At 45.5% G+C, this 24,766-nt stretch overlaps 1 protein-coding gene across 10 annotated transcripts in view; it reads right to left on the bottom strand.

Moving 5' to 3' along the window:
• The window catches only part of BCAS3 (BCAS3 microtubule associated cell migration factor), a 727,466-nt gene that overhangs the window by 696,258 nt on the left and 6,442 nt on the right, over positions 1 to 24,766 (bottom strand). For all 10 annotated transcript variants that reach the window (XM_055257582.2, XM_055257584.2, XM_055257583.2 and 7 more), the window contains exon 4: positions 19,250 to 19,325. In XM_055257582.2, the coding sequence (XP_055113557.1) occupies positions 19,250 to 19,325 (76 nt within the window). The remainder of the gene's footprint in view (positions 1 to 19,249; positions 19,326 to 24,766) is intronic.

The following is a 24,766-nucleotide window of genomic DNA, read 5'->3' as shown; positions in this document are numbered from 1 at the left end:
TTTTTTTTTTTGAGACAAGGTTTCACTCCCATTGCCCAGGCTGAAGTACAATGTGCTATCTCAGCTCACTGCAACCTCTGCCTCCCAAGCTCAAGTGATCTCCTGCCTGGGACTACAAGCACACGCCACCACATTCAGCTAATTTTTATAAAGACGGGGTTTTGCCATGTTGCCCAGGCTGATCTTGAACTCCTGAGCTCAAGTGATCTGCCTGCCTCAGTCTCCCAAAGTGCTGGGATTACAAGTGTGAGCCACCGCGCCTGGCCTAAAAGCTGCATTTTCTTTTTTTCTGTTTTTTGAGACAGAGTCTCACTCTGTCGCTCAGGCTGGAGTGCAGTGGCACCATCTCAGCTCACTGCAACCTCCACCTCCCGGGTTCAAATGATTCTCCTGCCTCAGCCTCCCAAGTAGCTGGGATTACAGGCACCCGCCACAACACCCAGCTAATTTTTGTATTTTTAGTATAGACGGGGTTTCACCATGTTGGCCAGGCTGGTCTCAAACTCCTGGCCTCAGGTGATCCACCCACCTTGGCCTCCCAAAGTGCTGGGATTACAGCCATGAGCCACCGTGCCCAGCCTGCATTTTCAATATGAGATAAAAAAGTATTTAGCAAAATGTGCAAGGTTTTGGTGCCTGCTGGTGTCACTGCAATGAGAGCATCACGAACTTCCTTTCCTTGGACCGAGCGTGGTGGCTCACACCTGTAATCTCAGCACTTTGGGAGACGAAGGTGGGCGGATCACTTGAGCTCAGGAGTTTGAGACCAGCCTGGGCAACATGGTAAAACCCCATCTCTACAAAAAAATACAAAAATTAGCCAGGCACTGTGGTGCATACCTAGAGTCCCAGTTACTTGGGAGGCTGAGGTGGGAGGATTGCTTGAGCCCCAGAGGTGGAGGTTGCAGTGAGCTGAGACTGTACCACTGCACTCCAGCCTAGGTGACAGAGGAAGACCCTGTCTCGAAGAAAAAAAAAATTCCTTTTCTTTTTTAGCAATAGTCCTCAGGCCAGATTCCTTTATCTTGAAATGGTGGGCAATCACAGCTGTAGATTTCAATCTACAGTACATATCAATCAATTCAACTTTTTATCATGATGTCATGACTTCTCTCTGTTTCTTGGGAGAATCTCCAGCATCATTAGTGGGCACTTCATATGGATCCCATCGTGGTATCCAAGGTTTATAGTTTTACAATTAACATGATGCAAAATAGGTGAGAATCTAAAGAGATCACTTTTTACTGTGACAGAGCAATTTACTAGAAAGATAAACTGCTCACCAGATGATTTTAAGTGGTATCCACTTAAAATCTTGAGCTCCCTGCAACAGCGGCAGGAGGTCACTACAAAATTATTACAGTAGTACAGTATGTACTACAGTTAATTTTATGCAGTTAAAATTCAATTGCATTCAATTCAACTGCATCTATACATTTGTTTACATGATTACAGATGGCACCATGTACTGTCTATTAAGTGTGTGTGTACATTTTGATAAATCTTAACTTTTTATAATAGATTTTTTGTGTGTGTGTATCTATACATACATATATACATAGATAGAAAGAGAGAGACACATACTTTTCTTTCTTTTTTTATTTTTTTGAGACAGAGTCTCACTCTGTCGCCCAGGCTGGAGTGTACTGGCACAATCTTGGCTCACTGCAACCTCCACCTCCTGGGCTCTAGTGCATCTCCTGCCTCAGCCTCCCAAGAAGCTGGGATTGTAGGCATGTGCCACCATGCCTGGCTTTTTCTTTTTTTTTTTTTTTTGTATTTTTAGTAGAGATGGAGTGTCACCACACTGGCCAGGTTAGTCCTGAACTCCTGACCTCAAATGATCCACCCGCCTCGGCCTCCCAAAGTACTGGGATTACAGGTGTAAGCCACCGTGCCCAGCCTAGATTTGTGTATATTTTATAGTAAATGATAAAATAGGTTAGTATCTACACATCTTATGCATTCATGACATATCTTTTTCTTAATTTTTTTGATGTTACTAGACTATGTGGTTCATCTGCAAGTTTTGTCAAAGTGTCACACAAATCTCCAAAAAATTTTCCAACGTAGTTATTCCAGAAAGTCTGGGTATAACTAAAGTGGACCCACACAGTTCAAACCCATATTATTAAAGGGTCAACTATATTCTGTTTTTTAGGTTTGGTTACATAAGCATTGGATTTGTAAAAAATCATTCACTAATCTATACTTTTGTGTTATTTGTCATATTTTGTACAATAAATGTTTTTAAAAATTATAAAGCAATAAACATTCCTCTTCCTCGACTTGATTTCATCACGCTCCTCTCCGACTTTTATTTATTTTTTTTTTTGGAGACAGAATCTCACTCCATCACCCAGGCTGGAGTGCAGTGATGTGATCTCGGCTCACTGCAACCTCCGCCTCCCTGGTTAAAGCAATTCTAGTGCCTCAGCCTCCTGAGTAGCTGGAATTACAGACGTGCGTCACCATGCCTAGCTAATTTTTGTATTTTTAGTAGAGGCGGGGTCTTGCCATGTTAGCCAGGCTGGTCTCAAACTCCTGACCTCAAGTGATCTGCCCACCTCAGCCTCCCAAAGTTCTGGGATTACAGGCGTGAGCCACCGCACCCAGCCTCCCCTCTCCTTCTAGAAGCTAAATTCCTTAATTGGGTTATTCACAACTGTCATTATTTTTCATCTAACATTTACCCCAACTCACTTCAGAATGTCCCTAACACTCTTCCCATTTTTGGTCACCACTAATGGTCACCAATAATCTCTAAGTTGTTCAATCCAATAGATAATTTTCAAGCACATCTTTTTAGACTACTCAGCAACTATAACCAGTGGTCACCATTTATTCCTTAAAATACTCTCCCTTGGTCTTTCAGGGATAATCCTCTAACTTTTCTCCACTTTCTCTAGTCACTCCCTCACCATTCTCTCTGCTGGACCATTCTTTTCTACCTAGTCTCTAAACACTGGCGTTACTCAAAACCAATTTCTAAATTTCCATTCCTTACCATATATTCTCTCCTAGGTTAACTCATTCCACCCATTACTTCAACTAGTATCTGCTAGTGACTTCCTCAATATGGAGTTTGGCTGTCTCAACAGAGGTGTGAATCCCACTCAAAGATCATGATTTCCTCACCAAGCCTGAGTTTCCTCCAGGGTTCCTTATTTTGGTGAAAAGCATCATTATCCCATTGGCAATGCCAGGAACCACTTTCTTCCTCACCTATACCAGTAAATCTATCCCAAGTCCCTGTGTCTTCCTAAACAGTTCTCTTCATTCCTCTTACACCACCACCACCCTGTCTGAGCTACAACAGCTACTCCAAAAGCATACATGGCTTCCTGTTTCCACCAACGTAAGAGTTGAACTGCTCTTTCTTTTTTTTTTTTTTTTTTTTTGAGACAAGGTCTCACTCTGTTGTCCAAACTGGAGTACAATGACACAAACATGACTCACTACAGCCTCAACCTCCTGGGCTCGAGCAATCCTCTTGCCTCAGCCTCCCATGTAGCTGGGACCACAGGTACGTGCCACCATGCCTGGCTAATTTTTTTATTTTTTTTGTAGAGATGGGATTTCACTCTGTTGCCCAGGCTGGTCTCAAACTTCTGACCTCAAGCAGTCCTCCACCTTGGCCTTCCAAAGTGCTGAGATTACACGTGTGAACCACCAAGCCCAGACAAAACTGCTCTTTTTTTTTTTTTTTGAGACGGAGTCTTGCTCTGTCGCCCAGGCTGGAGTGCAGTGGCTCAATCTCAGCTCACTGCAATCCCCACCTCCCAGCAAACTGCTCTTTTTAAAACACAAATAATGACATACCTCTTTATCTCCATCTCCCACATTAATGACTTCCTATTCTCAAAGATAAAAATCAAAATCATTAAATGGCTAATACATCAGTAATTCTTTAATGCCCATTTTCTTTCGACAGGAATTCATTGTTGCAATGTTAATAGCACATGATTCCATATCCAGCAAAATTCAGAATTATAAACTTACGTACCTAGGGCATAATTATTTTTATACATGACATTTAAATGGTGTTTTTGGCCGGGCGTGGTGGCTCACGCCTGTAATCCCAACACTTTGGGAGGCTGAGGTGGGCAGATAACTTGAGGTCAGGAGTTCAAGACCAGCCAGGCCAAAATGCTGAAACTAAAATATAAAAATTACTAAAAATACAAAAATTAGCTGGGTGTGATGGTGCATGCTTGTAATCCTAGCTACTTGAGAGGCTGAGGCAAGAGGACTGCTTGAACCCAGGAGATGGAGGTTGCAGTGAGTCAAGATTGTGTCACTATACTCCAGCCTAAGGGACAGAGTGAGACTCTGTCTAATAAATAAATAAATAAATAAATAAATAAATGGTGTTTTATAAGTTTCTATGTGCTTTTGTGTACATCATCAAATCTGACATATCAGTTCTGTTTTATTTATTTATTTTTGAGATGGAATCCTGTTCTTTTGTTGTTGTTTTGTTTTTTGTTCTGTTTCTGTTTTTTTTTGAGACAGAGTCTCGCTCTGTCACCGAGGTTGGAGTGTAGTGATGCGATCTCGGCTCACTGCAACCTCTGCCTCCCAGATTCAAGCAATTCTCTCCGCCTCAGCCTCCCAAGTAGCTGGGATTACAGGTGCCCGCTACCACACCCAGCTAATTTTTGTATTACTTAGTAAAGATGGGGTTTCACCATGTTGGCCAGGCTGGTCTTGAACTCCTGACCTCAGGTGATCCACCTGCCTCAGCCTCCCAAAGTGCTGGGATTACAGGCGTGAGCCAGTGTGCCTGGCCCTGGAATCCTGTTTTATACGCAGAGGGGTCAACTTCATTTTATCACTGGCAAAAACAAGTTAGGTATAATTTACTCATAACTGAATGAGAAATCTTTGGGCTTTTTGATATTCAATCCAATCATCTTTCTACCACAAGTACCCTTGACCCCAGGTTCAAATGCCACACATAAAACCCGTGAGGTCATAATATATACAAAATCTCCTCTTTCTTATTTTAGATTTCACTTAGTCACTTTCTCTGGATGGTGGTGATACAGCAGATTTCTTTTATTATTATTTATTTTTGTAAATACAGAAAGAGTTTCACTGTGTTGCCCAGACTGGTCTTGAACTCCTGGGCTCAAGCAGTACTCTTGCCTCAACCTCCCAAAGTGCTGGATTACAGGCATAAACCACCAGGCCTGGCCAGACTTTATTCTTCTTGAACAAAAACCTTAATTTTGTAGAAATGTTATATTATTCCTCAAAGTTATTATAGATTTAAGTAAATCATTTTTCCTTGGCTTTCCTTTCATTTTATATCCTCTATCATAGAATCACTATTTATTTTCTCCGGTGCTGCTCTTTTTTTTTTTTTTTTTTTTTTGTGAGACGGAGTCTCGCTCTGTCACCCAGGCCAGTGCAGTGGCGTGATCTCGGCTGAGCTCACTGCAAGCTCTGACTCCCAGGTTCACATCATTCTCCTGCCTCAGCCTCCCGAGTAGCTGGGACTACAGGCGCCCGCCACCACACCTGGCTAATTTTTTGTATTTTTAGTAGAGATGGGGTTTTACCATGTTAGCCAGGATGGTCTCAATCTCCTGACCTCGTGATCTGCCTGCCCCAGCTTCCCAAACTGCTGGGATTACAGGTGTGAGCCACCGTACCCGGCCTATTTTCTTTACTGGCTTTTTTCTTATTATACCTCTAAATCTGAACTTTACGGTCTTTCCTATAGAGACATCTAGCATTCTTGCATGGTTTCAGCCAACTACAATGTCCTCCCTTCCTTTGATTCACCCGTCCTTCAAAACCTTGTCCAGTCTTATCTGTGAATCTTCCATGACTGCACTCAGTATACTCTCCCTCCTTAGAAGACTGTTTGCAATTGGTGGAGGATAGGGATACTGGATTTCTATTCACAACTCAAAAATCAAGGTGTAAAGTGAAACCGAATCTTTTCTTTTTTTTTTTTTTGAGACAGAGTCTCACTCCGTCACCCAGGCTGGAGTACAGTGGCGCGATCTCGGCTCACTGCAACCTCCACCTCCTGGCTTCAAGCAATTCTCTTCCCTCAGCCTCCCAAGTAGCTGGGATTACAGGTACCCGCCACCATGCCCAGCTTATTATTATTTTTTTTTTTTTTTGTATTTTTAGTAGAGACGGGATTTCACCATGTTGGCCAGGCTGGTCTTGAACTCTTGACCTCAGGAGATCCACCTGCCTCGGCCTCCCAAAACGCTGGGATTACAGGCATGAGCCACCACGCCCGGCCAAAACTGAATCTTTCTTCCCAAACCTGCTTCTTTCTTTTCCTTCCTCCCTTCCCTCCTTCCCTCCCTCATTTATTCATTCATTCATTCATTCAGAGGTAGGGTCTTGCCCTGTCACCCAGTCTGAAGTGCAGTGATACAAACACAGCCCACTGAAGCCTCGATCTCCTGGGCTGAAGCAATCCTCCCACCTCAGCCTCTCGAGTAGGTAGGACTACAGGGACATACCACTGTATATATATAAAAATAAGCTAATTTTTTTATATTTTTTTGTAGAAATGGGGTTTTGCCATGTTGCCCAGGCTGGTCTTGAACTCCTGGGCTCAAGTGATCAACCCATCTTGGCCTCCCAAAGTCCTGGGATTACAGGCATGAGCCACTGCGCCCAGCCTGTCAAGTCATTTTTGTACACTCTAAAAGGTAAATAATGATAGGGGCAGAAAATAACATTTCACCTAGAGGGTCCCCTATGCAAAGATCCTGAGGCATGAAAAGTTCTGTGGCTTTAATGACCTGAAAGGTAAATAGAGTCAGTGCACAGCTGCTAAGGAGAGACAATTAGATGGGAAAAGAAATCAGAGTTTGAGGCATCTGTGGGACGTCTACATGAGGATGTCTAGGAGGCATCTTCAGGTAGCTAAGGGACCCAAGCTTCTAGAGCAATAGAAGCTTATAGCAGCATTTTCTTTTAGAGATGGGGTCTCACTATGTTGCCAAGGCTGGACTGCAGTGGCTGTTCACTGATGCAATCTCACTACTGATCAGCATGGCAGTTTTAACTGTTTCTGAACTGGGCTGGTTCACCCCTCCTTAGGCAACCTGGTGGTTCCCCAGTCCTGGGAAGTCACCATATTGATGCTGAACTTAGTGCAGACACCCAATCGGCATAGCACATTGAGCCCAGAACTCCTGGACTCAAGCGATTCTCCTACCTCAGCCTCTTGAGCAGCTGGGACTACAGGTGCGTGCAACTGTGCCCAGCTGTAGCAGCTATTACCTTTGTGTACCTCACACACTTCCTACTCTGCAACTCCCTCTTTTCTGGTAACTAATCTTATCCTCCATCAAGCACAGGGATAGGCACATGACCAGCTGAGCATTTCTAGTACTACATCCTTGGCCACAGCAACTATTCCAATAATGGGAGAGTGACTCAGACTGAGCCATCTGGATCTCCTGATGAATACTTTTTCCTCTTTGATTGTATCATATAATCATAAAGGTATGAATAAAGAGCTGTGAGTAACCACTGCACCAACTCTCTCTTTGTTAAATAAGTCAAAGAAGAGATGCAAACATTCAGAAAGAAGTAGAGACAAGAAGTGGACAAAGATTAAAAGCATGAAGCCCCTATCCTTCCCAGATCCACGAGTAGATTATTTTTAAATCCCCTATGAGCCCAAGTATAGTGGCTCATGCCTGTATCCCAGGACTTCAGGAGGCTGAGGCAGGAGGATTCCTTGAGGCCAGTAGTTCAAGATCAGCCTGGGCAACATAGCAACACCTCATCTCTACAAAAAATTTAAAAATAAGCTGGGTGAGGCGGGTGGATCCCGAGGTCAGGAGATCAAGACCACGGTGAAACCCCGTCTCTACTAAAAATACAAAAAATTAGCCGGGCGTGGTGGCGGGCACCGGTAGTCCCAGCTACTCAGAGAGGCTGAGGCAGGAGAATGGCGTGTACCCGGGAGGCGGAGCTTGCAGCGAGCCGAGATCGCGCCACTGCACTCCAGCCTGGGCGACAGAGCGAGACTCCGTCTCAAAAAATAAAAATAAAAAAAAAAATAAGCTGGGCATGGTGGCATGTGCCTATAGTACTAGCTACTTGGGAGGCTGAGGCAGGAGGATCGCATGAGCCCAGCAGTTCAAAGTTGCAGTGAGCTGTGATCATTTCACTGCATTCCAGCCTGAATGACACAGTAAGACTTGTCTCTAAAAATAAAATTTTAAATCTTCTATGGAAAACAGTATGGTGGTTCCTCAAAAAATTTAAAAAAAATTACCATATGATACAACAATTCCACTAGAAGAGATATTTGTATACCCATGTTCATTACAGCATTGTTCACAAAGCCAAAAGGTAGAAGCAACGCAAATGTCTTTCAACAAATGAATGAATAAAATAAAATGTGGTACAGGGCCAGGCGCGGTGGCTCACACCTGTAATCCCAACACTTTGGGAGGCCGAGGTGGGCAGATCACGAGGTCTAGAGACCATCCTGGCCAATATGGTGAAACCCCGTCTCTACAAAAATACAAAAATTAGCTGGGTGTGATGGCGCACGCCTGCAGTCCTAGATGCTAAGAAGGCCGAGGCAGGAGAATCACTTGAACCTGGGAGGTGGAGGTTTCAGTGAGCTGAGATCATGCCACTGCACTCCAGCCTGGGTGACAGAGTGAGACTCCATCTTAAAAAAAAAAAAAAAAAAAAAAAAAAAAATGTGGTATGTACATACAATGAAGCATGATTCAGCCTTAAAAAGGAAGAAAATTCTGACACATACTACAACATGAATGAACCTTGAGAACATTATGTTAAGTGGAATAAGGTAATCACAAAAAGGCAAATAATCTATGATTCTACCTATGTGAGGTCCTTAAAGTAGTTAAAAATCATAGAAACAGAAAGTAGAGTGGTGGTTGCCAGGGGCTGGGAGGAGGTAGAGACTGTGGAGTTGTTGTGCAATGGGTACAGAGTTTCAGTTTTGCACAATGAAGAATTCTGAAGACTGGTTGTACAACAATGTAAATTATTTAATAATACTGACGATATACTTTAAAATGATTATGGCCATTGTTGCCCACACATGCAATCCCAGCACTTTGGGACACCGAGGTGGGAGGATCATTTGAGTTTAAGGTCAGCCTGGGCAACACAGCAACACCTCATCTCTACCAAAAAAAAAAAATTAAGACCAATGACAGTGGCTCACGCCTATAATCCCAACACTTTGGGAGGCTGAGACAGGAGGATGGCTTGAGCCCAGGAGTTTGAGACCTGGGCAACACAGTGAGACCTTGTCTCAATTTTTAATGATCAATAAATTTTTTTTTTTGAGACAGAGTCTCACTCTGTCACCAGGCTGGAGTGCAGTGGCACAATCTCGGCTTGTTGCATCCTCCACCTCCTGTGTTCAAGCGATTCTCCTGCCTCAGCCTCCCAAGTAGCTGTGACTACAGGCACACGCCACCACGCCCGGCTAATTTTTGTATTTTTAGTAAAGACGGGGTTTCACCATGTTGGCCAGGATGGTCCCGATCTCTTCACCTCGTGATCTGCTCACCTCAGCCTCCCAAAGTGCTGGGATTACAAGCGTGAGCCACCATGCCCAGCCAATAATCAATAAATTCTTAAAAAATTAAAATGTTTGGCCAGGCGCGATGGCTCATGCCTGTAATCCCAGCAGTTTGGGAAGCCAAGGCGGGCAGATCATGAGGTCAGGAGATCAAGATCATCCTGGCTAACACGGTGAAACCCTGTCTCTACTAAAAAATACAAAAAATTAGCCGGGCGTGGTGGTGGATGCATGTAGTCCCAGCTACTCGAGAGGCTGAGGCAGGAGAATGGCGTGAACCCAGGAGGCGGAGCTTGCAGTGAGCCAAGATCATGCCACTGCACTCCAGCCTGGGAGACAGAGCAAGACTCCATCTCAAAAAAAAAATTAAAATTTTTAATGGTTAAAATGGTAAATTTTATGCTATGCTTATTTTTCCAAAATTAAAAAAAATTAATTCCCTTTTTTACTTAAAACTATTACTTGCAGCTGAAAAAAAGGGTCTGTTGAACATGAAATCCAACACTCAAATATAGTATTAGACCTTGATATTAGAACTGGCCATGCCGGGCATAGTAGCTCATACCTGTAATCCCAGTACTTTATGAGGTCAAGGTAGGAGGACTGCTTGAGCCCAGGAGTTTGAGACCAGTTTAGGGAACATGGTGAGACCTCAACTACAAAAAGTCAAAAAATTAGCCAGGCATAGTGGTACATGCCTGTGGTCCAAGCTACTAAGGAGGCTGAGGTGGGAGGATTGCTTGAGCCCAGAAGGTCGGGGCTGCAGTGAGCCAAGTTCAAGTTCAGGCCACTGCACTCCAGCCTGGGTGAAAAAGTGAGACTCTGTCAAAAAAAAAAAAACTGGCCAAGTATGAAGTATGGGATTAGGGGATGGTAAGAATTTCACTGCACAGGCTAGAAAGCAATTCCCATTGTACTAGAGTAAACCAGCATCAATTTGATCTGATGTAGTCTGGGATTCAAACTATATTCTCACCTTTAGAGAATTTGACAGAAAAATGTCAGAATATTAAACTGCTTTGGCTACTTATACCTTTCTCAGTGTAGAGTCTTGACAGAAACAAGCCTGGGTATAAATCAAGTCAGTGGCTCACGCCTGTAATCCCAGCACTTTGGGAGGCCAAAGCGGGCAGATGACCTGAGGTCAGGAGCTCAAGATCAGCCTGGCCAACATGGTGAAACCTTGTTTCTCCTAAAAATACAAAAAATTAGCTGGGCAACTTCCACCTCCTGTGTTCAAGCAATTCTCCTTGGGAAATTGGCTGTTATGTCTCTTTTCTGATTTCTCCTAAGGTCAGATAACAACTTAGTTTCAGTTTGGTAACATGGAACTTTTCTTTCTTTTTTTTTTTTTGAGAAAGGATGTCTCTCTGTCGCCCAGGCTGGAATGCAGTGGCGCGATCTTGGTTCATTGTAACCTCCAACTCCTGGGTTCAAGTGATTCTCCTGCTCAGCCTCCCGAATAGCTGGGATTACAGGTACATGCCACCACTCCAGCTAATTTTTTTTTTTGAGATAGAGTCTCTCTCTGTTGCCCAGGCTGAAGTGCAGTGGTGCCATCTCAGCCCACTACAACCTCCGCCTCCTGGGTTCAAGTGATTCTCCTGCCTCAGCCTCCTGAGTAGCTGGGACTACAGGTGAGCACCTGGCCAAGGAGGCCTGTTTCAATATTCAACCTGCATGATAATAAATTTCCCTCTGTTTGGCCGGGCATGGTAGCTCACGCCTGTAATCCCAGCACTTTGGGAGGCCAAGGCAGGCGGATCACGAGGTCAGGAGATGGAGACCATCCTGGCTAACATGGTGAAACTCCATCTCTACTAAAATACAAAAAAAATTAGTCGGGCGTGGTGGCAGGCGCCTGTAGTCCCAGCTACTTGGGAGGCTGAGGCAAGAGAATGGCGTGAACCCAGGAGGTGAAGCCTGCAGTGAGCTGAGATCGCACCACTGCACTCCAGCCTGGGCAACAGAGCGAGACTCCATCTCAAAAATAAATAAATATATCAATAAAATAAAGTTCCCTCTGTCTTAATCTTTCGAACAAAAGATAACCTGAAGTAACCTGATGTTAACCAATCAGTTATTTCTCTATTGTTTTGTTTCTTTGTTGACAGCTAGTAAGGGAAATAACTTTGAAATGACCAATCCACTTTTTCTTCTGTTTCTCTCTTTTTTTTTTTTGAGACGGAGTTGCCCCCAAGCTGGAGTGCAATGGCATGATCTTGGCTCACTGAAAACTCCGCCTCCTGGGTTCAAGCGATTCTCCTGCCTCAGCCTCCAGGGTAGCTGGGATTATAGGCGTACAACCACGCCTGGCTAATTTTTTGTATTTTTAGTAGAAACGGGGTTTCACTATGTTAGCCAGGCTAGTCTCGAATTCCTGACCTCAGGTGATCTGCCAGCCTTGGCCTCCCAAAGTGCTGGGATTACAGGCGTGAGCCACCGTGCCTGGCCTGTGTTTCTCCTTTCTTCAGATCTTCTCCATCTACAAAATCAACCCCTTCTGCTTAGCTCATTGGAACACATTTTATCTTATGAAATGAAGTATTCCAGATTGCAAATAAAATAAAGATCTTTAAACTAAATTGTAATCTTGTCTTTTGACTGTATAATTTACTGCCTTAAAATATGCACAGATTCGCACAGGCAGGCACATGCACACACAGGTATAAATATATACACAGACACACACACACATCTAGGGCCAGAGAAAATAAAAAGTATATTCATTAAAAAACCAGGGCCACAATATCACACAATACCAGTATACTATAGAAAGGAGAGACCAGCTGGGCACGGTGGATCACGCCTGTAATCTTAGCACTTTGGAAGGCTGAGGCAGGTGGATCACGAGGTCAGGAGTTCAAGACAAGCCTGGCCAACATAGTGAAACCACATCTCTACTAAAAATACAAAAGTTAGCTGGGCATGGTGGTGCACACCTGTAGTCCCAGCTACTTGGGAGGCTAAGGCAGAGAGAATCGCTTGAACCCAGGAGGCAGAGGTTGCAGTGAGCAGAGATCACACCACTGCACTCCAGCCTGGTGACAGAGCAAGACTCCATCTCAAAAAAAAAAAAAAAAAAAGAAAGAAAGAAAAGAGACCAAAAGACATGTGACTGTGCTAAAGTATTTAAAAGAAAGATGTACAAATCTAAGATAAGTAAGTCAATTGAGCTATGGATACTAAGTTAAGGAAGATTACTTTAAGTTCAATAGGACACATAATTTTTAAGTAGGATGCATCTACGTTTCCAAATGCATTTTTACTTCAATAAAGCAAAGTCTTTAAGAAACATTGCCCCAACAATTCTCACTTGCCATTAAAAAACAAGTAAGCAAAGAGAAAAACTTGCCTGGGTAAGAATTATTTTGATAATACTTTTAACATTTTAATTATGTCATCTTAAAATTGTTTTAACTTTTACTACTGATCTGAACCATGCTTTCCAAAATCCGTTTTCAACATTTTGCATATGTTGTATAACAAGCTTTTGGGACTAATATTTTTCAGACTAACACCACTTTTTCTTTGTTATTAAATCAAGAAAGTCTTCTAACACATTTTAACATCCACAAAGCAAAAATATATTTCCAGGATGGAAAGAAAGTCTGAAATCAAGAACAAAAATGAGCCAGACGCAGTGTCTCATGCCTGTAATCCCAGCACTTTGGGAGGCCAAGTTGGGAGGATTACTTGAGCTCAGGAGTTTAAGACCAGCCTGGGCAACATAGTAAGGCCCCTTTTCTGCAAAAAATTTAAAAATTAGCCAGATGGCCGGGTGCGGTGGCTCATGCCTGTAATCCCAGCACTTTGGGAGGCCAAGGTGGGTGGATCACCTGAGGTCAGTTTAAAACCAGCCTGGCCAACATGGCAAAACCCTGTTTCTACTGAAAATACAAAAATTAGCTGGGCGCCCTTCCTTCCTTCCTTCCTTCCTTCCTTCCTTCCTTCCTTCCTTCCTTCCTTCCGTCCTTCCTTCCTTCCTTCCTTCCTTCCTTCCTTCCTTCCTTCCTTTCTTTCTTTCTTTCTTTCTTCTCTTTCCCTCTCTGGCCCAGGCTACAATCTACTCGGCTTCCTGCTGCCCGCGCCGCGGACTGCCTGGGACTGCCGGCGGGCGCGACCACTCCCTGCCTTTTCTCCTTTCGCTGCACGCACGCGTTCGCCATCTTGGCCACGCTGGTCGCCAGCTCCTGACGCCGAGTGCTCTGCCCGCCTCAGCCTCCCGAGGTACTGGGACTACAGACGGAGTCTCGCTCACCCAGTGCTCGGTGTTGCCCGGGCTGGAGTGCGGTGGCGTGGTCTGGCCTCGCGGCAGCCTCTGCCCCCCAGCCGCCTGCCTTGGCCTACCAGGGTGCTGGGATTGCAGCCCCTGCCCGGCCGCCGCCCCATCTGGGAGGTGGGGAGCGCCTCTGCCCGGCCGCCCCGTCTGGGAAGTGAGGAGCGCCTCTGCCCGGCCGCCCCGTCTGGGAAGTGAGGAGCGCCTCTGCCCGGCCACCCACCGTCTGGGAAGTGAGGAGCGCCTCTGCCCGGCCACCCACCGTCTGGGAAGTGAGGAGCGCCTCTGCCTGGCCACCCACCGTCTGGGAAGTGAGGAGCGCCTCTGCCCGGCCACCCACCGTCTGGGAAGTGAGGAGCGCCTCTGCCCGGCCGCCCCGTCTGGGAAGTGAGGAGCGCCTCTGCCCGGCCACCCATCGTCTGGGAAGTGAGGAGCGCCTCTGCCCGGCCTCCCCGTCCGGGAGGTGAGGAGCGCCTCTGCCCGGCCGCCCCGTCCGGGAGAAAGTGAGGAGCGCCTCTGCCCGGCCGCCCCGTCCGGGAAGAAGTGAGGAGCGCCTCTGCCCGGCCGCCTCGTCCGGGAAGAAGTGAGGAGCGCCTCTGCCCGGCCGCCCCGTCGGGAAGAAGTGAGGAGCGCCTATGCCCGGCCGCCCCGTCCGGGAAGAAGTGAGGAGCGCCTCTGCCCGGCCGCCCCGTCTGGGAGGTGAGGAGCGCCTCTGCCCGGCTACCCATCATCTGGGAGGTGAGGAGCGCCTCTGCCCGGCCACCCATCGTCTGGGAGGTGAGGAGCGCCTCTGCCCGGCCACCCATCGTCTGGGAGGTGAGGAGCGCCTCTGCCCGGCCACCCACCGTCTGGGAAGTGAGGAGCGCCTCTGCCCGGCCACCCATCGTCTGGGAAGTGAGGAGCGCCTCTGCCCGGCCGCCCCGTCTGGGAAGTGAGGAGCGCCTCTGCCCGGCCACCCATCGTCTGGGAAGTGAGGAGCGCCTCTGCCCGGCCACCCATCGTCTGGGAAGTGAGGAGCGCCTCTGCCCGGCCACCCCGTCTGGGAAGTGAGGAGCGCCTCTGCCCGGCCACCCATCTTCTGGGAAGTGAGGAGCGCCTCTGCCCCGCCTCCCCATCCGGGAGGTGAGGAGCGCCTCTGCCCGGCCGCCCCGTCTGGGAGAAAGTGAGGAGCGCCTCTGCCCGGCCGCCCCGTCCGGGAAGAAGTGAGGAGCGCCTCTGCCCGGCCGCCCCGTCTGGGAAGAAATGAGGAGCGCCTCTGCCCGGCCGCCTCGTCCGGGAAGAAATGAGGAGCGCCTCTGCCCGGGCGCCCCATCCGGGAAGAAGTGAGGAGCACCTCTACCCGGCCGCCCCATCCGGGAAGAAGTGAGGAGCGCCTCTGCCCGGCCACCCATCGTCTGGGAAGTGAGGAGCGCCTCTGCCCGGCCACCCATCGTCTGGGAAGTGAGGAGCGCCTCTGCCCGGCCACCCACCGTCTGGGAAGTGAGGAGTGGCTCTGCCCGGCCGCCCCGTCCGGGAAGTGAGGAGTGCCTCTGCCCGGCCGCCCCGTCTGGGAAGTGAGCAGCGCCTCTGCCCCCGTCCGGGAAGAAGTGAGGAGCGCCTCTGCCCGGGCGCCCCGTCCGGGAAGAAGTGAGGAGCGCCTCTGCCCGGCCGCCCCGTCCGGGAAGAAGTGAGGAGCGCCTCTGCCCGGCCGCCCCGTCCGGGAAGAAGTGAGGAGCGCCTCTGCCCGGCCGCCCCGTCCGGGAAGAAGTGAGGAGCGCCTCTGCCCGGCCGCCCCGTCGGGAAGAAGTGAGGAGCGCCTCTGCCCGGCCGCCCCGTCTGGGAGGTGAGGAGCGCCTCTGCCCGGCTACCCATCGTCTGGGAGGTGAGGAGCGCCTCTGCCCGGCCGCCCATCGTCTGGGAGGTGAGGAGCGCCTCTGCCCGGCCACCCATCGTCTGGGAGCTGAGGAGCGCCTCTGCCCGGCCACCCATCGTCTGGAAAGTGAGGAGCGCCTCTGCCCGGCTGCCCCATCTGGGAAGTGAGGAGCGCCTCTGCCCGGCCACCCATTGTCTGGGAAGTGAGGAGTGCCTCTGCCCGGCCGCCCCGTCCGGGAAGAAGTGAGGAGCGCCTCTGCCCGGCCACCCATCGTCTGGGAAGTGAGGAGCGCCTCTGCCCGGCCACCTATCGTCTGGGAAGAAGTGAGGAGCGTCTCTGCCTTCCCGCCCCGTCTGGGAAGTGAGGAGCTCCTCTGCCCGGCCGCCCCATGTCTGGGTAGAAGTGAGGAGCTCCTCTGCCTGGCCGCTCCGTCTGGGAGGTCTGCCACGGAGGCCAGAAGCAATGTGGGGGCTGGACGTGGTGGCTCACGCCTGTGGTCCCGGCACTCTGGGGGGCGAGGCGGGTTGATCACTTCGGGCTAGGAGTTCAAGACCAGTCTGGCCAACTTGGCGAAACATGAAGAATACAACAGACAGACCAACCAACCAACTCAGTGACAACAAAACAGGTCTACCCTGGAGTCATACTCTAATTTTTTCTATTTTCCTCCCTTTCTGATCCGTTATCCCACTTTCTTTTTCTTCCTCTTCCTTCTCCCTCTTCTTTGTCAAATAGAGGATTGAGTTATTATCACTGATCCATATAAAGTCCCTCTCTCATTTATTTTAACTCCCACCCCCCATTTCTATTCCCCAACTTCCCATGTGCAACCTTCCTAATATGTTTGATACGCATCTTTTTGTTTGTATGTATTTTTGGAAAATGTTTATTGTTTTTGTATGCAAAAAAAATTAATAAAAAAAAAAAGATATAAAAAAAAAAAAAAAAAAAAATTAGCTGGGCGCAGTGGCGGGCACCTGCAATCCTAGCTACTCGGGAGGCTGAGGCAGAAGAATTGCTTGAACCCAGGAGGCAGAGGTTGCAGTGAGCTGAAATTGTGCCACTGCACTCCAGCCTGGGCAACAGAGCAAGATTCTGCCTCAAAAAAAAAAAAAATTAGCCAGATATGGTGGCACACACCTGTAGTCCCAGCTACTCGGGAGGCTGAAGTGGGAGGAATGCTTGAGCTCAGAAGGTCAAAGTTACAGTGAGCCATTATCATGCTACATGCCTGGGTGACAGAGCGAGACCCTGTCTCTCAGAAAAAAAAAAAAAAGAAAAGAAAAGAAAGAAAGAAAACTTAAACAATAAGCTTTCAAAGAGAAATATGGCAGGAAGAGTCTATAAAAAACACTTGGGTGGGGCTTTACTGCTTCTACTTCTAATTTCAGTCACTGTAATGTTCCAAAATGAAAAAAATATTTCAAAAAATATTTGTCATGGATATCATAAACAATCACCCTTAAAAACTAATGTTTTACTCTCCATAAAGAGGGCCCAACAAATTATTATTATTTGAAAGAATAAGCTAATAGAGAGTCCAAAATTCAAATGAAACCAATCTGTAAAAGTGACACTCAGACTTTCTCATCGTGGATGGTGGCTCTAAAAAAAAAAAGCTTCATATTTGAAAAGTCTTTGAGGAAAAGGCAACTCACAGAATAGGAGAAAATATTCTCAAATCATATATCTAATAAGGAATTAATACCCAGGATATTTAGAAAACTCCTAAAACTAAATAAACAAACAAAAACAAACAATTAAAAAATGGGCAATGGACATGAAGAGCCATTTCTCCAAAGAAGCTAAATGAATGGCCAATAAGCACATAAAAAGATGCTAAACGTTACTAATCATTAGAAAAATCCAAATCAGAACCACAGCCCAGTCCCATTAGGACGGCTATCAAAAAAAAAAGAGAGAGGAAACTAACAAGTGTTGGAAAGGGTGTGGAGAAGTTGGGACCCTTGTACATTGTTGATGGGAATGAAAAATGGTACATTCACTGAGGAAAACCATGGTGGTTCCTCAAAACATTAAAAACAGCATTACTATATAAGCCAGCAATTCTCAAAAGTAGAGTCTCAAAGAGATAGGAGGCTGGGCGCAGTGGCTCACACCTGTAATCCCAGCACTTTGGGAGGCTGAGGCGGGTGAATCACCTGAGGTCAGGAGATCGAGACCAGCCTGGCCAACATAGTGAAACCTCATCTCTACTAAAAATACAAAAATTAGCTGGGCATGATGGTGAGCGCCTGTAATCCCAGCTACTCAGGGGGCTGAGACAGGAGAATCACCTGAACCCAGGAGGCGCAGGTTGCAGTAAGCCAGGATCATTCCACTGTACTCCAGCCTGGGCGACAGAGTGAGACTGCGTTTTCGGTTTTTTTATGTTGGTTTTTTTTTTTGAAATGAAGTCTCGCTCAGTCGCCCAGGCTGGAGTGCAGTGGCACAATCTCGGCTCACTGCAACCTCCACCTCCTGGGTTCAAGCGATTCTCCTGCCTCAGCTTCCTGAGCAGCTAGGGCTGCAGGAGTGTGCCACTATGCCCGGCTAATTTTGTATCTTTAGGAGAGACGAGGTTTCACCAGGTTGGCTGGGCTGGTCTTGAATTCCTGGCCTCATGTGATCCTCCCACCTCAGCCTCCCAAAGTGCTGGGACTGTAAGCATGAGCCAAAGTGCTCGGACCATCCATCCTTTTATAAATGATTTTTTTTATTTACTTACTTAACTGTATTTATTTATTTATTTTTAGACAGGGTTGCACTCCATCACCCAGGCTGGAGTGCAGTGGCACGATCTCGGCTCACTGCAGCCTAGACCTCCCAGGCTCAAGCAATCCTCCCACCTCAGCCTCCCAAGTAGCTGAAACTACAGGCACATACCACCAAGCCTAGTTAATTTTTTAAGTTTTTGTAGAGACAAGGTCGCGCTATGTTGCCCAGGCTGGTCTTGAACTCTTAGGATCAAGCGATCCTCCTGCCTCAACCTCCCAAAGTGCTGGGATTACTGGTGTGAGCCACTATGCCCTGCCTCATTCAGCCTTTTAAAGGAAGGAAATTCTGACCTATGCTACAATGTAGATGAACGTTGAGGACATTATGCTAAGTGAAATATGCCAGTTACAAAAACGCAAATACTGTATGATTCCACTCATATGAGGTACTTGGACTAGCATAAAATTCTGTTCAGAAAAAAACAATTTTCAACCCAAGAAAGTTCAACACTAATGATTATTTTGCAGTTATAAATCCTATACAACTGACCAAACTTGAATAACTCCTTTTTTAAGAAAACCATTTTTCTGCCTAAGAAAATTTTAACTCACTTTAACTTCATCAAAGTTTAACACACACTGTGTTATAGTTACTTTAAGGCTCATTACACAATATTAGTTCTAAAGTTTCTGTACTGCGGTTATGCTACCTTTCATTTTGAAAACTGAAAAATTACTATAAGAGAAAGTAATCTGACTAAAGTAGAGGCACTCTTTTTGGAATCAGGTACTCCAAACAAACAATTAATTCACATGTCCCAAAAAAGTTAAAACCATACCATTTAAATCTGCATTTTCAAATCTGACCCAGACTATTTTCTCCTTTTCTTCTGTTAGAGGTGTTCCACTGTAAGCCTGCATAGTAAACAGAAACATTTGAATAAACATATTTTACAGCTTTAATATTACTGATGTTCAAAACAAAGAGTGACTTAAAGCCAACACTATACCTCTCCAACTTCACCAACCCTACATCTTGGTAACTAGAATATTTTAGAACATTACTACCCCCAAAGAATGGTATCCATGAGTCTGATAACCTTGGTCAAAAGAGTTTTTAACTTATTAAAAGAACTGCAAGCTAGGCACCTGTAATCTCAGCACTTTGGGGGGCCAAGGCAGGCGGACCACTTGAGGCCAGGAGTTCAAGACCAGCCTGGCCAACATGGCAAAACAGTCTCTACTAAAAACACAAAAATTAGCTGGGTGAGGGGTGGTGCATGCCTGTAATTCCAGCTACTGGAGAGGCTGAGACACAAGAATCACTTAAACCTGGAAGGCACAGATTGCAATGAACAGAGATCGCGCCACTGCATTCCAGCCTAGACGACTGAGCAAGACTCTGTCCCCTACAAAAAAAAAGAACTGCAGAAACCTAAAATACAATGATCACAATCTATTATGCAGCATTACTATAATTCAAAGGCAAACAAAAAACTAACCATCCCCTATACTGGTCAACAAGGCTTAGAAAACAAACAGAACTACTACCTTTAAGTGCTAGGTGTTTGTGGCAATTATTACTGTACCTATACTTTTTAAGAGTATTACTGTACTTTTTTAGTCTCTTATCAAGCTTCTAGACCCAACCTATCAGCAGCTGCTTCCTGGAAGCCTGCAAGGGTCAAAAGATAAGCATTAATGGCATGAAGTATCAACAGTATTCAACGGTATTCAAAAGGAGGCATCTCTCCATAAAGCATGTTTTTTCTTTTTCTTTTCTTTTTTTTTTTTTTTGAGACAGAGTCTCACTCTATCACCCAGGCTAGAGTGCAGTGACACGATTTTGGCTCACTGTACCCTCCACCTCCCAGGTTCAAGTGATTCTCCTGCCTCAGCCTCCCAAGTAGCTGGAACTACAGGCGTGTGCCACCATGCCCAGCTAATTTTTTGTATTTTTAGTGGAGATGGGGTTTCACCATGTTGGCCAGGCTGGTCTTGAACTCCTGACCTCAGGTGATCCGCCCTGCCTCGGCCTCCCAAAGTGCTGGGATTACACAGGTGAGCCACCATGCCCTGCCTAACATACCGTTTTTAAAAAACACCAGCTTGGGCAACATGGAGAAACCTCGTCTCTATAAAAAAAAAAACCTGGGCATGGTGGCATGCACTTGTAGTCCCAGCTACTGGGGAGGCTGGGATGGGAGGATCACCTGAATCTGGGAAATTGAGGCTGCAGTGAGCCATGATAGTGCCACTACACTCCAGCCTGGGTGAGAGTAAGACCCTGTCTCAAAAAAAAAAATTTTCTCCCCTAATATTATCTAATCTAATCAAATCTAACATTTGCATTTCTCAAAACTACAAAAGTAACACTGGTGCATTACTGTTAAAACCCAGACATTATTTGGATTTCACAAGCTTTCTCACTAATGCCCTTTCTCTGCTCCAGGATCCAAACCAGGATGCCACACTGCATTTAGGACAACTTTCTTTTTTCCTGTATCAGGCTTTCCTTTCCTTTAATGTGGTGAAGCAATAACATTTTCAAATTCTTCTTCAGCTTAGCAGACTTATTCCTTCGTGACATTTGATTTCTGAGTGATATGCAGAACAAAAGAAGGTCAAAGAAGGTCTTTCAGTGTATTGGGATTCTTGAACCTCTTGTTGCTTTCCCTGTGAGGGGGAAATATGTCTTACAAAATGAGGCTTATATGCTTTTACTATGTCTTCAAGTTTTCCTCTCTCTTTAGTGGACATGGTGTTTTTTAATTCAGAATTTTTGAGAAAATTCTGGGAAGACGACTGAAGCACCTGAGCTCTGCTTCATGTGTTCCTTACTACAGCTTTGCACAAAGGTGAATCACATCATTTCTTGCCTCTTATGATCTCCTTTTCCCACGCTTATTTTATTCTCAGTAAGACACAGACTCACCCATTGCCCTTCTACCTTTCACCTGATGTCTTTAAAAAAAAAAAAAAAAAAGTTGTTTTTGGGTTTTTGTTTTTGTTTTTCTTGAGACAGGGTCTGGTTCTGTCACCTCGGCTAGAGTGCAGTGGTATGATCTCAGCTCACTGCAACCTCCACCTCCTGGGCTCAAGCGATCCTCCCATGTCAGCCTCCCAAATAGCTGGGACTACAGTTGTGCACCACCACACCCAGCTAATTTTTGTATTTTCTGTAGAGATGGGGTTTCACCATGTTGCTCAGGCTGGTCTGGTACTCCTGGGCACAAGCAATCTCCCCGCCTAGGCCTCCCAAGTGCTGGAATTACAGGTGTGAGCCACCACACCCGGCATCACCTGATGTCTTTATAGAGGTCAATGTACTGCCACACATTTTTTTCCTTTTCCCCCAGCACTGATTAAAAGCCCTTCTTCAAACAAGAGCAACTGATTTAGCCCTCTTATTTAGAGTCAAAACTTTCACTTCACTACTGAAAAGATTTATTTACTTCTTCTTTTATATTTCAACACTGGTTTCTAACACACATACACACACTCATAAGTACAAAGTTATTTTTGAATTTTATATAACATAGCTATAATCATTGTAGGTGTCATTCTGTGTATGTTCTCTTATTTGCTCACTGTAGAGAAAATAATTTCCATAGTGTACTATTTTGTCATAATTTTTATTTAGAGCAAATTATTCTATAGGGACCATGATATATCATCATTTGCTTGAGTATTAATTGACATTTAAGCTGGTTACAAGTTTTTACACTGAAAATGTAAAAATTTCATATATACTGAAAAGTTCTAAGCTTTAACTTTTTCTTTGTTGAATTGTTTTTTAAAATAAATTTTCGGCCAGGTGCAGTGGCTCACGCCTGTAATCCCAGCACTTTGGGAGGCCAAGGCAGGAGGATCACCTGAGGTCAGGAATTCGAGACCGGCCTGGCTAACACGGTGAAACCCTGTTTCTACTAAAAATATAAAAATTGGCCAGGCGTGGTGGCACATGCCTGTAATCCCAGCTACTCAGGAGGCTGAGGCAGGAGAATCACTTGAAACTGGTAGGCAGAGGTTGCAGTGAGCCGAGATCATGCCATTGCACTCCAGCCTGGGCGACAAGGGTGAAACTCCGTCTCAAAAAAAATAATAATAATAATTAAATAAATAAATTTTCATAAGTGAAATTATTAGATCAAGACACAGCCAAGGGCAACTACCAGCCATCAATATTATCACAACCAGAATTCAATGAGTGATAACTAAAGAAGCTGCTACCAGTCCAACAACACATGTTCTCTCTTTAGGAGGATATTTGCAGACCCAGAGAATACCTAGGCTCCATGAATTTGATGATTCCCAGAATAGAGCAGGAGGTAGAACACAATATTGGCAGAAAACATTATTTTTTAATGTCTGACCACAAAGTACCAAAGCAGGACTCTGAATTAAATGTGGGGAAAAAAATGTTAGAAAGCACTGTTCTCATGTCAACCAAACAGTAGAAAAAATGTCTAATATAGGCCGGGTGCGGTGGCTGACACCTGGAATCCCAGCACTGTGGGAGGCTGAGGCACGCAGATCACAAGGTCAGGAGATCGAGACCATCCTGGCTAACACGGTGAAATCCCATCTCTACTAAAAATACAAATATTAGACAGGTGTGGCAGCGGGCGCCTGTAGTCCCAGCTACTCGGGAGGCTGAGGCAGGAGAATGGCATGAACCCGGGAGGCGGAGCTTGCAGTGAGCCGAGATCACGCCACTACACTCCACCCTGGGAACAGAGTGAGACTCTGTCTCAAAAAAAAAAAAAAAAAAAGTCTAATATAACAAAAAGGTACTCCTATTATTGCTTTCCTAAGCAACCTATGGTCAGTAGGTGCCAAAATGATGATGTCTTACCATTACAATTAGAAATTGTAATGTCTCTGGCTCATCTGATTATTTCGACTAGGATTGTATGCCAAAAATCTACATCTCTACCCTGGATCTCCAGTCTCAAACTCCCTCCAGGAAAGACTACTTAGTATTTCCTTTGCTTTATTTTATGCTTTATATACATGAGACCCTTTAAGCCTCGAAACAAACCCATGATAAATAAGATGATTAACCCGAGTTTACACATAAGGATACTGATGTTTAGAAAGGTTCAGTAACTTGTCTAGAACTAGTAAGATGCAGAGCTGAAATATAAAGTCAAATCTAGTACCAAAGTCTATGTTCTTTTTTTTTTGAGATGGAGTTTCACTCTTGTTGCCCAGGCTGGAGCGCAATGATGCGATCTCAGCTCACTGCAACCTCCGCCTCCTGGGTTCAAGCGATTCTCCTGCCTCAGCCTTCCTGAGTAGCTGGGATTACAGGCATGCGCCACCACACCAGGCTAATTTTTGTATTTTTAGTGGAGACGGGGTTTCTCCATGTTGGTCAGGCTGGTCTCGAACTCCTGACCTCAGGTGATCCGCCCACCTCAGCCTCCCAAAAGTGCTGGGATTACAGGCGTGAGCCACTGCACCCGGCCCAAAGTCTATGTTCTTAATCACTAAGCTACTCTAAGCCTAATGTGCAAAATATTAAGTTATAACTTCTCTGCCAAATAAAGCAAACACCTACTAGGATCCTATTGTCCCCATTACATCCTCACTAAATTTATCATTGTTGGATTTTATTCCACTCTATTCCTCAATTCAAATGGCATCTCATTCATTAAGCCTTCTTTGATGTCCTCCAACTGAATTTAATTTTCCTTCTACTATATTACCATAACACTCTGTTTCTTTTCTCCCTTTTTTCCCACTCAGCTTTTCAGGTTGAAGGCACTGTGTTTGCTAGGATCCTCTCATAAAGCTGGGACACTGGATCTATGAATGTCCTTTTTGAACACTCCAGTTACAGATACCCATGGTAGTCAAGGAAGACTACAACCATAAGGAGAAAGTATGGAAACCTTTCCCTTCAGTAGTCCCACTAGAACAGTGCTTCCCAAAGGTACCACTTCATAAGAATCACCTGAGATTCTTACTATTGCTACAAGTTACCAGTTACCATCCCAAATCAATTGTGTTAAGACTCTGAGAGAGGAAATTATTACTTTTAATAAGTATGCCAAGTGATAATTATGTTGTTTGGCAATAGTATACTAGATAATCCCAGTAAGGCTATTCTCATTCTTTATTCTCATATTTATATAAAAGGAACAGTAAAATACTTAATCTCTTATCAGTTAGAGTAACAGGATACCTTAGTTGGCATAAAAATGCTGCTCAATATAAAAGAGATGTAGATTTGTGTTCAGGTACAATACTTAGCTCATATCTAGTTAAGGAGTGCAGAGTGTATATTGCTTTTCTCCCTGCTGACAGGCAACACTTAAATAGGACAAGAAAATAGAAACCTACGAGAG

The sequence above is a fragment of the Symphalangus syndactylus genome, chromosome 20 (assembly GCF_028878055.3).
Source record: "Symphalangus syndactylus isolate Jambi chromosome 20, NHGRI_mSymSyn1-v2.1_pri, whole genome shotgun sequence".
Taxonomy (NCBI): domain Eukaryota; kingdom Metazoa; phylum Chordata; class Mammalia; order Primates; family Hylobatidae; genus Symphalangus; species Symphalangus syndactylus.
The sequence above is the reverse complement of the archived record's forward strand: the minus strand, read 5'-3'. Positions and strand labels throughout refer to the sequence as shown.